Source organism: Lissotriton vulgaris, chromosome 12 (assembly GCF_964263255.1).
Source record: "Lissotriton vulgaris chromosome 12, aLisVul1.2, whole genome shotgun sequence".
Lineage (NCBI taxonomy): Eukaryota > Metazoa > Chordata > Amphibia > Caudata > Salamandridae > Lissotriton > Lissotriton vulgaris.
In genome coordinates this window covers 58,304,317-58,317,356 of record NC_141700.1, presented here as the reverse complement: position 1 = coordinate 58,317,356, position 13,040 = coordinate 58,304,317, and the positions used below count along the sequence as shown (strand labels likewise).

Here is a 13,040-nt window from a genome sequence, read left to right as displayed (position 1 = left end):
TTCAGAAAATTTAAATTCAAGTATACCTCACAAGTAGGGTAAAAACCCCAGCATGACAGGGACATTTGAAAGGTGGCTACCAACAATGTCCTCTAAATGGAATGCATATTCCTGTGCTTGCTATCGACTCTGGAAGCTCAACCATTTGTGTAGGGGGGCTGTAATTAAGTGGTTCATTCCACTGTCGGATTTTGCCATTTCAGCTCATGCTTTCATGGCAGCCATTTTTAAATACGGCCGACCTACCGCTGCAGGTGTAGACGATGGTGTATTTCTCGCATACCAAGAGATGGAATATCCACCCAAAAACCCTAGATCGTGAGTTCAACTTTTTTTTTTAAGATAGGCTTTAGAACCCGCATCCTCAGAAGTCATCAGATTTGGCCAGAGAATTGATTAAGTTGTTTTCTCAACAATCTATCATTACAACTGTTCACAGACCCTAAGTTATCATAACCACATTGTTGCATGTTGAATACATTTCTGCTAAATTCATAAATTTCATGTGTTTCATTCTTTCTACATAAAATACAATCAACTCATTAATGCTGAGCTTTTCAGTAGAACGCTTCTCAAAACCAAGGGGTTGGAAATTACAATAGACAAGACCCCTTAAGTAAATTTACAGCAATGTCTGTACCAGGAGGCGAGGAAGAAAACTCCCCCATGTCAGGTTTCAGGTTCAGGTTTCAGGTTTTAAAGTCTTTATTTCGATTATTAGCAATCATAAAAGACATATTAAAATACAAAAGACTATAACTGGTTCATTTAAAATATCCAATGGAAATCAATGAACATAATTATTATTTAGACACTCACAAAAATACATACGTGCACAAACAAAAGAGCATTTCTTAACAAGTGAATAAAACAGGATTAAATTTCAATTAGTGAATAAAAAAAAACCTGAATATTTTATGTAGAATTTAAAAAAAAATAGGAAAAGACAAAAAATATTTAAAAAGTTAGGATTACAGTTCTAGATCGCGAACAATGAATGCAGTTAATAGGACATAGTCGTAGGGTGGTTTAACAGGTGTATACTTAAACTAAACAGATTATGGCAAATAGCAGAACGACTTTTGCACTTGGCGCTAAGACGAGCGCTTTTTTAACCTAAGGAGCCAAGCCCAGCCCAAGTACTTTGCCAAGGCTACCACAAAGACCTCTGAGGTGTTAGTCCTGAGCACCTGTATGGCTTCCATTGCTGTTTTATATGGTAAATTTTGGAACAGAGGTTTTAGCCATTTTTTCCGAGGTGCTCCATACCTAGGACAGGCAAAAAGGAAGTGACCTTCTGACTCAATATGACCTAAGCAGCACATACAATAAGGTGATATCCCTGTGGACCATTTGTTCAGAAAGATGTTTAATGGCAAAGCGCCCACTCTAAACTGATGGTACAATTTCTTATCTAGCGGTCGGGAAATAACATCCCAGTATGGCTCTCTCAATAGGTCAATTTTGAATGTTAGAAACCTGCCTGTGAGGTCATTTTTATTGGACAGCATCACTCTTTTTAGGCGGGTAGTGGCCCAATATAGAGATTTAAATTCATCTTTAGGTGGGAAGGGATTAGATTGTGGGGATGACCAAAGATGTTCCAAGCCCATGTCTATCAGAATTGTTTTTACAGCAATGAGCCATGGTATTTTCCCTGAACCCCTGATGGACCTAACTTCTGACAATTCCTTTGCAAAAAGGAATAAGTCTGGGGATGTCCATATTCGTCTCCACAATGCCACTAACCTAAATCTTGCCATTTCATTTATGGGGGGGGTGCCAAGATCTAGGCAGAGAGGGAGCGAGGGTGTAGACTGTGGAAGGCCCACTAGGTTTCGGAGGAATCTACATTGAGTTTTATACAGATTAGACAAGTCCATATGACCCCATAGATCTGCGCCATATAAGATGGCTGTAGAGATTTTAACATCATAGATCTTAAGGGCCGGCAGGACCCGTCTAGTGATTGATTCCTTCTGCTCTTTAACGAGATAGCCAGTAAGCCTGGCAAGTTTGAGTTGTTGCATATTGATCTGATCCTTCCATCTCAGATGGCTATCAAGGGTGACCCCTAGATAGGTCATGGTATCAACCTGTTCAAGGTTTACTCCATTCATCTTCACTGAACTTCGGACTGGGTGGTTTTTTGTGAAGACCATAAATTTTGTTTTCCCCACGTTGACTACCAGGTTGTTGATGGCACAAAACTCCTCAAAGCGGTCCAAAGCCCGCTGTAGTCCGCTGCGTGTTTTAGAGAGGATTAGAGTGTCATCTGCAAAGATGAGTAGCGGGAACCTCATCCCTGCCAACATTGGGGCATCAGTGGGAGTATCCAAGAAAAATTTAACAACTTGGTTGATAAAAAGGAGGAACAGGGTAGGGGCCAGGACACACCCCTGGCGAACGCCTCGTGTTACGGGGAAAGTTTCTGTGACTTGTCCCTGACCCCCCCACCTCACCCTCGCAAAGTTGTCCTCGTGGAGCCTTATAATAAGGTCCAATAATTCGGGTGGGCATCCCAAAGTTACCAGCACACCCCACAACCTGTCCCTGGGCACCAGATCGAAGGCGGACTTCAGATCAATGAATGCAGCATAGACGTTACCACCACCTAACCAAACCTCCTTCCAATAGATCAGGCAGAATCTAAAAACCTGATCTATGGTGCTCATTCCCGATCTGAAGCCCACCTGCATGGGGGACAGGATGTTCTCCATTTCTATCCAACCCTGGACCCTTCCCAAAACCATACGCGCCACTATCTTTTGAATCGAGTCGATTAAACTGATAGGGCGGTAGTTTGCTGGAATAGATTTATCACCCTTTTTATAGACTGGAACTATTTCTGCCCCTTTCCAGGATTTCGGGACTGTAGCTCCAAGTGCCAAAGTATTAGCTATTCTAGTGATATACGGGAGCCACAAAGTGGGATTAGATTTAAAAAGATCCGCCGGGATTAGGTCCATACCGGGGGCTTTGCCTCGGAGAGTAAGTGCCAATGCCAGCTCAACCTCAGCAACCGTAAAGGTGAGTTTCCCGCTTTCTGGGGTCTGCGTGAGTGGATTGCCTGAGGGATTTGAAGTATCATCGTCCCCAGCTCTAAATTGGGCCGAGTAAAATGATACCCAATCCTCGAGTGGCACATTATTTCCGGGTGTAGAAGAGTCGATGTTTTTGCCCCATTTAACCAACTCCCAAAACCTTTTCTGGTTATTAGAGGATGATGCCTCTAAAAGATCTGACCAGAACTCATCCTCCCACTCCCTTTTGGCTTTGCTAAGGGTTTTTTTGTAATGGAGTCTAGCAGCTCTCACTTTAACCATGTCCCGAGATTTAATGGCAGAGATGAGAGCTGTATGTGCCTCTCTACAGTCCTTGTTATACCATTTTTGGGGCAAGGGATTAGTTTTAGTGACAACTTTACTAAGACATGGTGGAATCTACCTAGGGGAGAAAGTTAAATTTGAATAGACCCCACTTTCCTGAACATCTCTTTCAGCAGGAGCCAATAGAAATTCCCGAAGGTTGATTACTATCACGCCTTCTAATCATCAGTCTTCTAGTGGCTTGGCACAATGAGACCTAGCTTTTAATCCTGGCTCTGACACCAGAAAATACTTGTGTGATCCACTGCAAATCACTTAATTGGTCTGTAACTAGAGTAGGGCACATACCTGGAACCAAGCAGGAAAGTTGCTCACTTGAACTATTTGCATCAGTTCGTCTATGCCAGAATTCACATACCTTCCTATACTAGTAACTGCACCCCCTGACCTGCTACAAAACCAGCTACGTTGACATAGACCTGATGTTCTAAGGGGTTTTACATTGAACGGCCACGATGAGCAAAATCATAGACATTTCACAATGTAGCAATGGCGCGATGTGGCGCAACTCGTTTCAATTCGGAAGAAGAAGGGGGCATGGAAAGGACCCCCGTCTCGGAATTTCAATTCTGTATATCAATAGATTGCAGCAACAATCACAACTCTAAACCAAGGAGTGGATACCAACATTCAAAAGAGGGTAGTATCCATTAGCAAAGAGGAAGCGGTGTATGTGGGGTGTTGGTTTTGGGGTGAACAGACAGCTGTCCAGGTGAGATCTGCGCCGGACTGATCCAAATTAGTGATCATTCAAACTGGGAGAAATTGCACATTGAGAAATTAGTACAGGAAATGACAACCTTAGCATCCAGGAAGAAAGTCACATATCAAGTCTGAGATAAACATTGTACTTGTGAGACATGGGGAAATATTTGGAAATGTAAAATAATTGTAGTCACCCTCTGGAGTTTTATGGTAGCTTCATGTACATTTTCCTAATATTTAAAATAATTGATTTCTGAGTGTATTGATGTTCTGTGTAGTGTATTTAAATTTAGTTTTGCTGTGAAGCATAACAGAAGGAACTAATAAATGATGTTAGAAAGAGAAAGAACAGCAGGCATTCTTGTTAAAATATTTAGTTAATATAATGTTGATCATTCAATATAGATAACTAGAAAAATATAATGCAAGGAAAAAGCTGTAGACCACCCAGGGAGTGCACAAATATCAGACAGCCAATAAAACCTTGAGCTGGTGGTACCACTCTGGTAACAAACTGCATGATTCTAGGATGATTTCCAAGTAGACGACAAATGGAAATGTGAAGCCTGTGAGGCTTGGGTGGAAGCCAGAGAAGCCGAGGAGCAGTTTGTGAGGGTCTGGTCCACATAAATGAGACCTATTTATGAACTAGTCCACAACGAAAGAGGACACAAAGGTCAGGAAACCTAAAAAGGCCAATCCTTTCTGTTTCACTCTCTAGAATGAAAACCAAAATTCTGCGGATGCTGGCGTTGAGGAAGAGCTGCTGGATTTCCCTGGTAGGTTCATGTATATCATTATATTCCTAAAGTGAGTTTTGTGTATGAGGTGTTAGCTTCATTTATATCCCTTTTCCCTCCCGATTTTTTCCATCCATTCCCATCTAAACCTCCATGTGTTCCCATGCCCATCTCCATCATTCCTCTCTCATGTACGTCACGTCATTATCCTCACCATCATCATATTCATCTACACCTCCATCACCATCCTCGTTTCCATCTCACTTCAAACCCAGACACCTACATCTCCACCTCCATCATCTCCCATCATGTACGTCTCCACCTCCATCATCTCCCATCATCTACACCTCCATCTCCATCAACTCCCAACATGTACGTCTCCATCTCTATCATCTCCCATCATGCACGTCTCCATCTCTATCATCTCCCATCATGTACGTCTCCATCTCCATCATCTCCCATCATGTACGTCTCCATCTCCATCATCTCCCATCATGTACTGCTCAGAATCCAGACGGGTTCTCAAAACACTGCCCCTTTCGAAGAGTCTCTGTTACGCTGATATTTGAGATCCTTCTCTAAGAGGAGAGGGAGAGTAGTGTTACCCGTGGGATTGATAGTACCAATGGCTTCCCATTGCATCCAAGTATTGTAGGCATCTTTTTAGTTCTTGGTGAAAGACTTGAGGTAATAGTGGGTGATGACCTTTGGCTGATGTTGAGACGTCACCTCGTCTTTCCTGATTTCAGGGGCAGAGATGCTGCTGTCGAAGAAGACGCTGACCGGGTCCTCCGAAGATCTGCTGGGGGTGCTCCAGACTCAGGTGGAGACCCTCACAGCTGAAAATAAAGATCTGCAGGAAAAGATTCAGGTAACCGCCACTTGAGGTGTTACAAGCCATCCACAGCTTTTAAGCATCTTTGAACTATCCCTCGTTCAGAGGCTGAAAGGAGAGGGCCATTGGCCCTGATGAAAATCACTAAAATGGTAGGCATGCTGGTGCCCGCAAGTGGCCACCAGAGCAGGGGTGTACTCAGTCACATGTCTGGCTTGTATCACTGTCACCAACCTTCCTTAAACATTACAGTAGGAGAACCCACCTATCTATTGGACACTCACCAGAACACAAGCACTGCCAGCTGCCTCTGTTTCATAGGTGGACCTGCAAGAGACAAACAATAGACACAGCTCTGCCTTTCAGAACCTTCAGCCTTCCCCCAGATCCCCCATCAAGCACACTCATCTTCTGCCCTGCATCAAACGTTAAGGACAGAACCATGACAAATGAGCCATGTTTGAACCATTTTACCTTCAAAGTAAAGTAAACATACACTTTGAACAACAGCAATTAATGTATCTTTCTGAAGGAAGGGTGAAGCTTGTATCCTACAGATGCCCCAATACTGGTAACATGCTCTACTAACGTGTTACATAGTTTCACATATGGATTAGAGCATGCATATACGCAAACATTTTCCCAAGGACCAAAATGTTTGGTTTCTGATGTGAGCGAGGGCCACCTTGATCCCAGCAGGGTGGTGGTAGGGCGAGGGATGGGTGAACTGCTGTTTGCTTGGGGGCGGTGGTGTTAGTGGTATGGTGGTTATAGGGGGAGCAGAAAATAAATATCTAGTGGCTGAACTGCACAATGTGAAACCAGAAAACTTGGGATTAATCATGGCTTCCCCCTTTCCCAAATGGTGTGATCCAAGGCAATTTTTTTATTTCACTATCCCTCCATTTCCTTCATTATCACATAAAAAGAACCTTGAAATACATGACTTCGGTATGTGCGCTGTACAAAACATTCTCCTGTGTTTCATTTAATGAACTATAGAATTGTTCATTTGGAATAGGAACCCAGGCCACCCAAAGGTTGCACATAACAACTGACTTGCTTCTTTGTTCACTATTGGCATTGTTGTCAGGATGTGGTGAAGAATGTGTTTCTAAATTCTTGTTTGAAAACTATCACTTTTAAAATGATACTTCTCAGTGCACGGATATAATCTCATGCACGTTAATGAAATACACCATACACTTTTGGCATTTTATAGATACTATCATATTTTCACAGGTTTTTTGCAAGATGTCTATAGAAATGGAGGAGTTCCTAACATTAAGAGGTGCGAGACACCTTAGTTACTTCCTTTCTTTAATTTTGCTTAACATTTAAATAAATACTTCCCTCTTTATTAAGCTTTTTTGCTGTTAATGCTGAGTCGAGTAAACAGCAGCCCAGCGCTGCTGTTGGCCAGGGGGCTGCTTGTGAAGGTCAGGAGGGCCGCATGCGGCCCCCGGGCCGTACTTTGAGTATCACTGGATTAGAGAAATTCTGCTGCGAAGCATTCTGGATGTAAAAGTCTCAGTGAAGTGATGACCTCCAAACCAAGTCATCTTCATGAAATGTATACCTCCACATCTCCCTCCATCCAACATGAGCACTATTAATGTTTTTTTTAAAGAGTTTTATATAGCGCGAACTTTACCCGAATCGGGTATCAGAGCGCTTTACGTAGCACTAGTTACGTTACATGAGGGCACACATTCATTTTTGTTAGGCGTGGGGAGATTAAGTGATTTGCCCAGAATCACAGGATGTTTGGCGTCGTTACCGAGACTCGAACCCAGTTACCCAGGTCCAAGGTCGAGCTCCCTAGCCGTTAGGCCAACTCCTCTCCCAAACTCCTCTCCTCTCTTTAGCATCTCCTCTAGGGATTTGTATCTAACCTGAGGGTCTCTAAGTTTTTGTTGTTATATTTTACTCAAAGGTCATTGCTGAACCCCTACCCCTCCTTTTCCTAACAGTGTCTCTAATTCACAAAAAGAAAATTTGTGCCCAACTTAGATTTATCAACCTCTTAAGCATTTCCATTTTCATGATGAAGAAAAAAATGCTGATGTATTAGCAAAAATCTTGTGCCTTTTGTGCAATCTTATGAAGAGCACATCATGAAAATGTTCACAGTGTTTTTTTCTCAACAGATTTTGGAGGGCTATGAGAAGGATGACACCGACATGGATGCCTCGGCTGACTTTATCCCCATCATCCTCTACGACTCCCTCAAGACCGAGTTTGACCGGCTGAAGGAGCAGTACGCGGAGGCGCAAGCTGCGACCAAGACACTGGAGAGTGAGGGCGAAGCGTCTTGCAAGCTGGTGCCCGCGGAAGCGTACGAGCAGCTCAAAGCGGACTACGAAGAGAAGATCCGCGCTTTGGAAGAAGCCCATGCCCAGTCATTGGCTGAACATTCAGCGGAAGGAGGGAAGGAGCCCACCACCTCAGAAACAGTAAAAGAGAATAGTGTGGGAAAGGAAGAAGAATTGACCACAAACCTGACTGACCTCCAAGGGAAATATGCAGATGCTTTGGCAGAGGTTGGCCGGCTGCAAGAGCAGATACAGCTGGGAATTCTCTCAGTGGAGGAGAAGGAGGGCTTGGTGAGCCACCAGGCTGAGCTAGAGAAGGTGAAAGGGGATTTGCAAAAGGCTGTAGAGGATCTGAGACAAAAGGAAGAGAGAATAAAGGAACTAGAGAGCAGGACAACATCAGAGGAAGGGGGTACTGCTGAGAGTCTTTCTCTCGAAGAGCAGGAGAAGATGAGGGTCTCTCTCAGCAAATCCTTGGAAGAGGTCTCCAAAGAGAAGGCCTCACTGCTTGAGAAGTACAGGAAGGCCAAGGAGGAGCTAAAAAACCTTCAGACATCAGTCAAGGAAAAGGCTGCCGGATCTCCCGAAGGCTCACCTGAAACTCAAGTTGGAACAGAAGAGTTTCGGGAGGTCCAAACACAGCTGAATGACCTTAGGGTCCAACATGTGATGGTCAAAGAACAGCTTGAGCAGCTACAAGCTGACTACGAGAAGGCTCAGGAGGAGGTGAGCCGTCTGAAGGAGCAGATGAGTTCCTCCTCTGCGTCCAAGGAGGACCACGAGGAGACAGAGGAGAAACTCAAAGGGTCCCTGGCTGAGGCCAACCAGAAGCTGCTCGAGCTTGAGGAAATGCACAGTCGGGCCAAGCAGGAAGTGAGCTTGCAGCAAAGAACATCCGATGCATACAAACAAGAAGTTACTCAGCTTTCAGAGCAAGTACGGGCCAAGGAATCTCTGGAGGCCGCACTTCAAGAGGCGAAAGCCAGGGTGAAAGAGGTAGAGCAGAAGTTGGCAGCTAAGGACCAGGACGTGCAGCGGCTTCAGAAGGAGCTGGAATCCAACAGTCGGAGGACAGAGGCGGAGCTAGAGCACGAGCAGATCCGCTGCACCCTGGAAGCCGAGGTCAATACGTTGAACCTGAAGCTGAATGACCTGACTGTAAAGCATGAGAAGACCTGCACAGAGGTATTCCAGGTGCAGAGGGAGGCGCTGTTCATGAAGAGCGAGCGTCAATCTGCTGAGGCGCAACTGGCCACGGTCCAGAAGCAGCTAGAAACCCTCAAGTCAGAGTCACACAGAGTCCAGGAGCTGCACGGTCACATTGAGGCCTCAGCCAATGTGGTCAAGGAAAAGGATCGCAAGGTAAGAATATTTCTGGGTATCCAGGTCCCCACTTCTTTAACCTTCACCCTTTTTTGCCTTCACTTCTACCTTTCCCACCCTTGCCCTTGACAACATGAGATTCCTCCGACTGCTTCGTCTGACCGCTTGTGCTTGTAATCAAACCTCTTCTGTAAACTCTTTGCAGATCACAGAATTATCCAAGGAAGTCTTCAAGCTGAAGGAGGCCCTCAACAGCCTTTCACAGCTCTCCAGCCAGGGAGGGGTCCTCCCCAAACCAGGGCAATACCAGAAGCAGCACCAAACCCAGCAGGAGCTAGATGCACTGCAAAGCAAGCTGAAAGCCATGCAGCAACAACTGACAGTAAGGAGCGACTACTTCTGCGATCTGTAGATCGCATTATTGACTAGTGAATTTGCCAGAAGCCTTTACAGGAGGACGCAGATGAAGAACTTAGAATCAAAAGCTATTTAACAGGGCACCATAGCTAGAGGCCTACACATGTAGTCAGGGCAGACTAATACAGAGCTTGCAATATCATCACAGTGAAAGATGTAGCCCTAACTGCAACATCATTATATTGACAACTTACCCCCCATGCGCCCTTAAGATTAAATGACCACCACACTAGAATGGAAAAATAATAGTTGGATACAGAAATGTTCCATGTCAAGCTATTTGCAAATACATGCTAAATAAAGAATACATCTTATGACTATTAAAGATTGAGATATTTTCTCGACCATGAAAATGTAACATATTTGTTTCCCGCCGGAGATATCTTAACTTAAGTCAAAGCACAAAAGCTGATCCCTCGCCCCATTTGAGCCATTCTCAGGTCTTTGATGTCTTTAGGCTCCCACTACAGACAGTACAATTAAAACTCCAACAAAGGATTGTCTAACTCACAATGTTTTAATGGCCACACAAGATAAAATGCACACAGAGGATAATGTAACGTATATAACTACCCAACTGGAGACTGTTATGCTACAATGTCACATAGTAGATGTTTCCATGCATCACTCACATAGTTGAAACCCCACAACACAGCAATTGACTCCATCTGAGATGTTACTATCAGCCGTTGTTGGCCAGTGTTTTAGCAGTCGGTGCCATTTTCCTGGATCTTTTTTTCAATTGGACCCCTTCCTGACCATGAACCTGACTCGACCTCGCGAAGTGGTCGAGTCTTGAGTTACTGATATCGCTTTATCGTCTCACATCTCGGTAGACCTCTTGAAGTCGCTGAGTCCTGAGTAACTCTTTGTGCCGCTTGATTATTCCACATCTACGTGAACCTCATCAGTACTTGAGTCCTGAGCTACTTTTATCTGCCTCATCCACCCATACCTTGGTGAGCCTCTCTGTGTACCTGAGCCCTGAGTATTTACCTGTCCACCTCCATCATCCCACAATTGCATAGTCATCACAAGAATGTAAGTCCTGAGATACCTGTCTGGATAGCTCTGTGTATTTGAGGCCTCAATAACTTTGATTTAATGCTAATACTTTAAAGTTGCCTTGGTGGTGCCATTGTGAGATCATTTCCTGCTGCCAAGACATGCAATGCTTTGGTGGCAACACCCATGCAGGGCCATCTTTTGCGAGCATACCATTTCTCTGAAACTGTTTCATTGTATATATTTGCAACATCATACAAGCCTAACATTTTAAAATACTTTCATAAATAGACCCCATCCATCAGCCCATTGTTAAAATGTCATCCCAGAATGGCTGTAATAAGCTGCATTTTAATAGGGGAGATGTGCCCTGTACATCATTTGCAATCATCACTGGCCTCCATTGGTCTATATTGATCTTTTCATACAGGAATCAGTGCTATCCTATTTAGTGATAGGTCAGTTCTGTCCAGTTCAGGGATTGGTTGATACTTCTCTGGAGTCTGATTGGTTAATAATAAATTGCTTGATGTTTGTAGGACACAGAAAGGCAACATCGTTCGCGTATTGCATTGTACCGGACCTACCTACTAAGTGCCATTCAGGTCAGTCTCTGTTCTCTCTGATCAAATATCACTCTTCAGGTGAAAGGTCACCAGTAGAAAGAAATGGGTCAGTCTGACTAGTCTGAACTGATATTTGAGTTACCTTTTCTGTATGAGGTGGTGTTTCATGGCTCTGTGCATGAGCACTGGTTCAATGTCTATTGAATATATGTTGTAAGGTCTATTTATTGTGTGTGAGCATGAGACTGTTATGTTATGTTACAGGTTTTTTAGAGCACATAGCTGTCCCAGCAAAGGGGTGTCCCAGCGCTAACTGTAACAGTAGTGGGGGGGGATACTGAGAGGAACAGAACCTATAGTATAGGAAAAAGATGAATCTTACTGGCTTTGTGAAATACCATGTAGTTGGTGATGGTGAGAATGTGCACCGGGAGGAAGCTCCAGAGTTTTGCCGCTAGGAGGCGGAACGAGCATCCTCCTGATCGCTCCCTCCTCACCCGAGGGACAACCGCCAAATGCTGGCCCATGGACCGTAACTGGCGAGTAGGTATGTAGGGTGAGAGCAGGTTCGCCAGGATATCTGGGGAAGAAAGATTCAAGATTTTATGGGCAATGCAGAGAGCCTTAAACTCACTGCGTTTCGCCACCGGCAGCCAATGTAGTTTACGAATGGCGTTGGTCGTAGAGCAAGTTTTTGGAAGGCCAAGTAGGGTTCTAGCAGCCTAGATATTGGTTGTGTGAGCATGAGACTGTTGCGTGCCCATGGAATATACACGTCCACACATCCTGTTTTTCTTTTCTAAAGATAAATACATCATACAGTCTATGTCTCTGATTGTGTGTTTTGTGTATAAGCATTTGTGTTTGTCTTCCTAGAAGTTATGCTTGGCACCTAATGAGCACGTCGGTCAGGAATGTGTGTCTGCCTCAAGTAGTCTGTGTTGTATAATTGTGTTTCTATGCACTGGTGACCGTGTTTCTGTGCCTGCCTTTATGCTTTTATCAGAATGTGTTATATTGAAAAACCACACCCCAGAGACACTCCAGAGACACTCCTGGCATGGGGAAGAATGACTGGGGTAAACAGAATATGAAGATGCTGTGCATGAGTTCCTGTGTCTGTTTATGTTTGTCCACGTGTGCATGTCTATGCACAGCCATGCGGTTGTGCTGACACTTTTCCCTTCCCCCAGTTTGCGTTGACCATGGTCTATGTTCCCACAGGGACACATGGATGAAGAGGCACAGAATGTGTTGATGCAGATCTTGAAGATGCGCCGGCTTCAGGACAACAGGCGGTGAGCGCCCTTTACCGCCTCACGGCTTGGATCTCTCTGAGTGAAGCTGAGATCCTCCATCCTTCCGGAGACCGCTCCTATGAAGATCCAGAAGAACTGATGCTCCAGACTGAATACGGCATGGAGTCTCCACATGGCCTTCGATTGGGGGGGGGGGGGGGGGGTCCTGAATGGCACAGATGGAGCTCTGTGTGTCTGGAGGCCTCATGTCTGCATCATATCTGTAGTGGTATATGCGGAGGCACACTCTTTTCAATATACAGACATGTGGGAGATGTTCTGCATTCAGTATCAACATTGTGCATTATGTAGACAAGAGTTGTAATACCCTTGTTTGAAATCTGCGTGGGGACACTAAACCAAGGGATGCACTCACTTGCGGTAGAACTTTGTCTCGCCTAGCTGCGGCATCTGGTAGTGTGAGCAAGAAATCGCCTATGTGTTAAT

The 13,040-nt window shown here is 44.5% G+C and overlaps 1 protein-coding gene across 1 annotated transcript in view; it reads left to right on the top strand.

Moving 5' to 3' along the window:
* The window catches only part of ANKRD24 (ankyrin repeat domain 24), a 95,807-nt gene extending 83,210 nt beyond the window's left edge, over positions 1-12,597 (top strand). The window contains exons 14-19 of the mRNA XM_086946572.1: positions 4,816-4,873; positions 5,584-5,705; positions 7,820-9,346; positions 9,513-9,689; positions 11,269-11,334; positions 12,520-12,597. Of these exons, the coding sequence (XP_086802698.1) occupies positions 4,816-4,873; positions 5,584-5,705; positions 7,820-9,346; positions 9,513-9,689; positions 11,269-11,334; positions 12,520-12,597 (2,028 nt within the window). The remainder of the gene's footprint in view (positions 1-4,815; positions 4,874-5,583; positions 5,706-7,819; positions 9,347-9,512; positions 9,690-11,268; positions 11,335-12,519) is intronic.
* Positions 12,598-13,040: the final 443 nt, after the last annotated feature.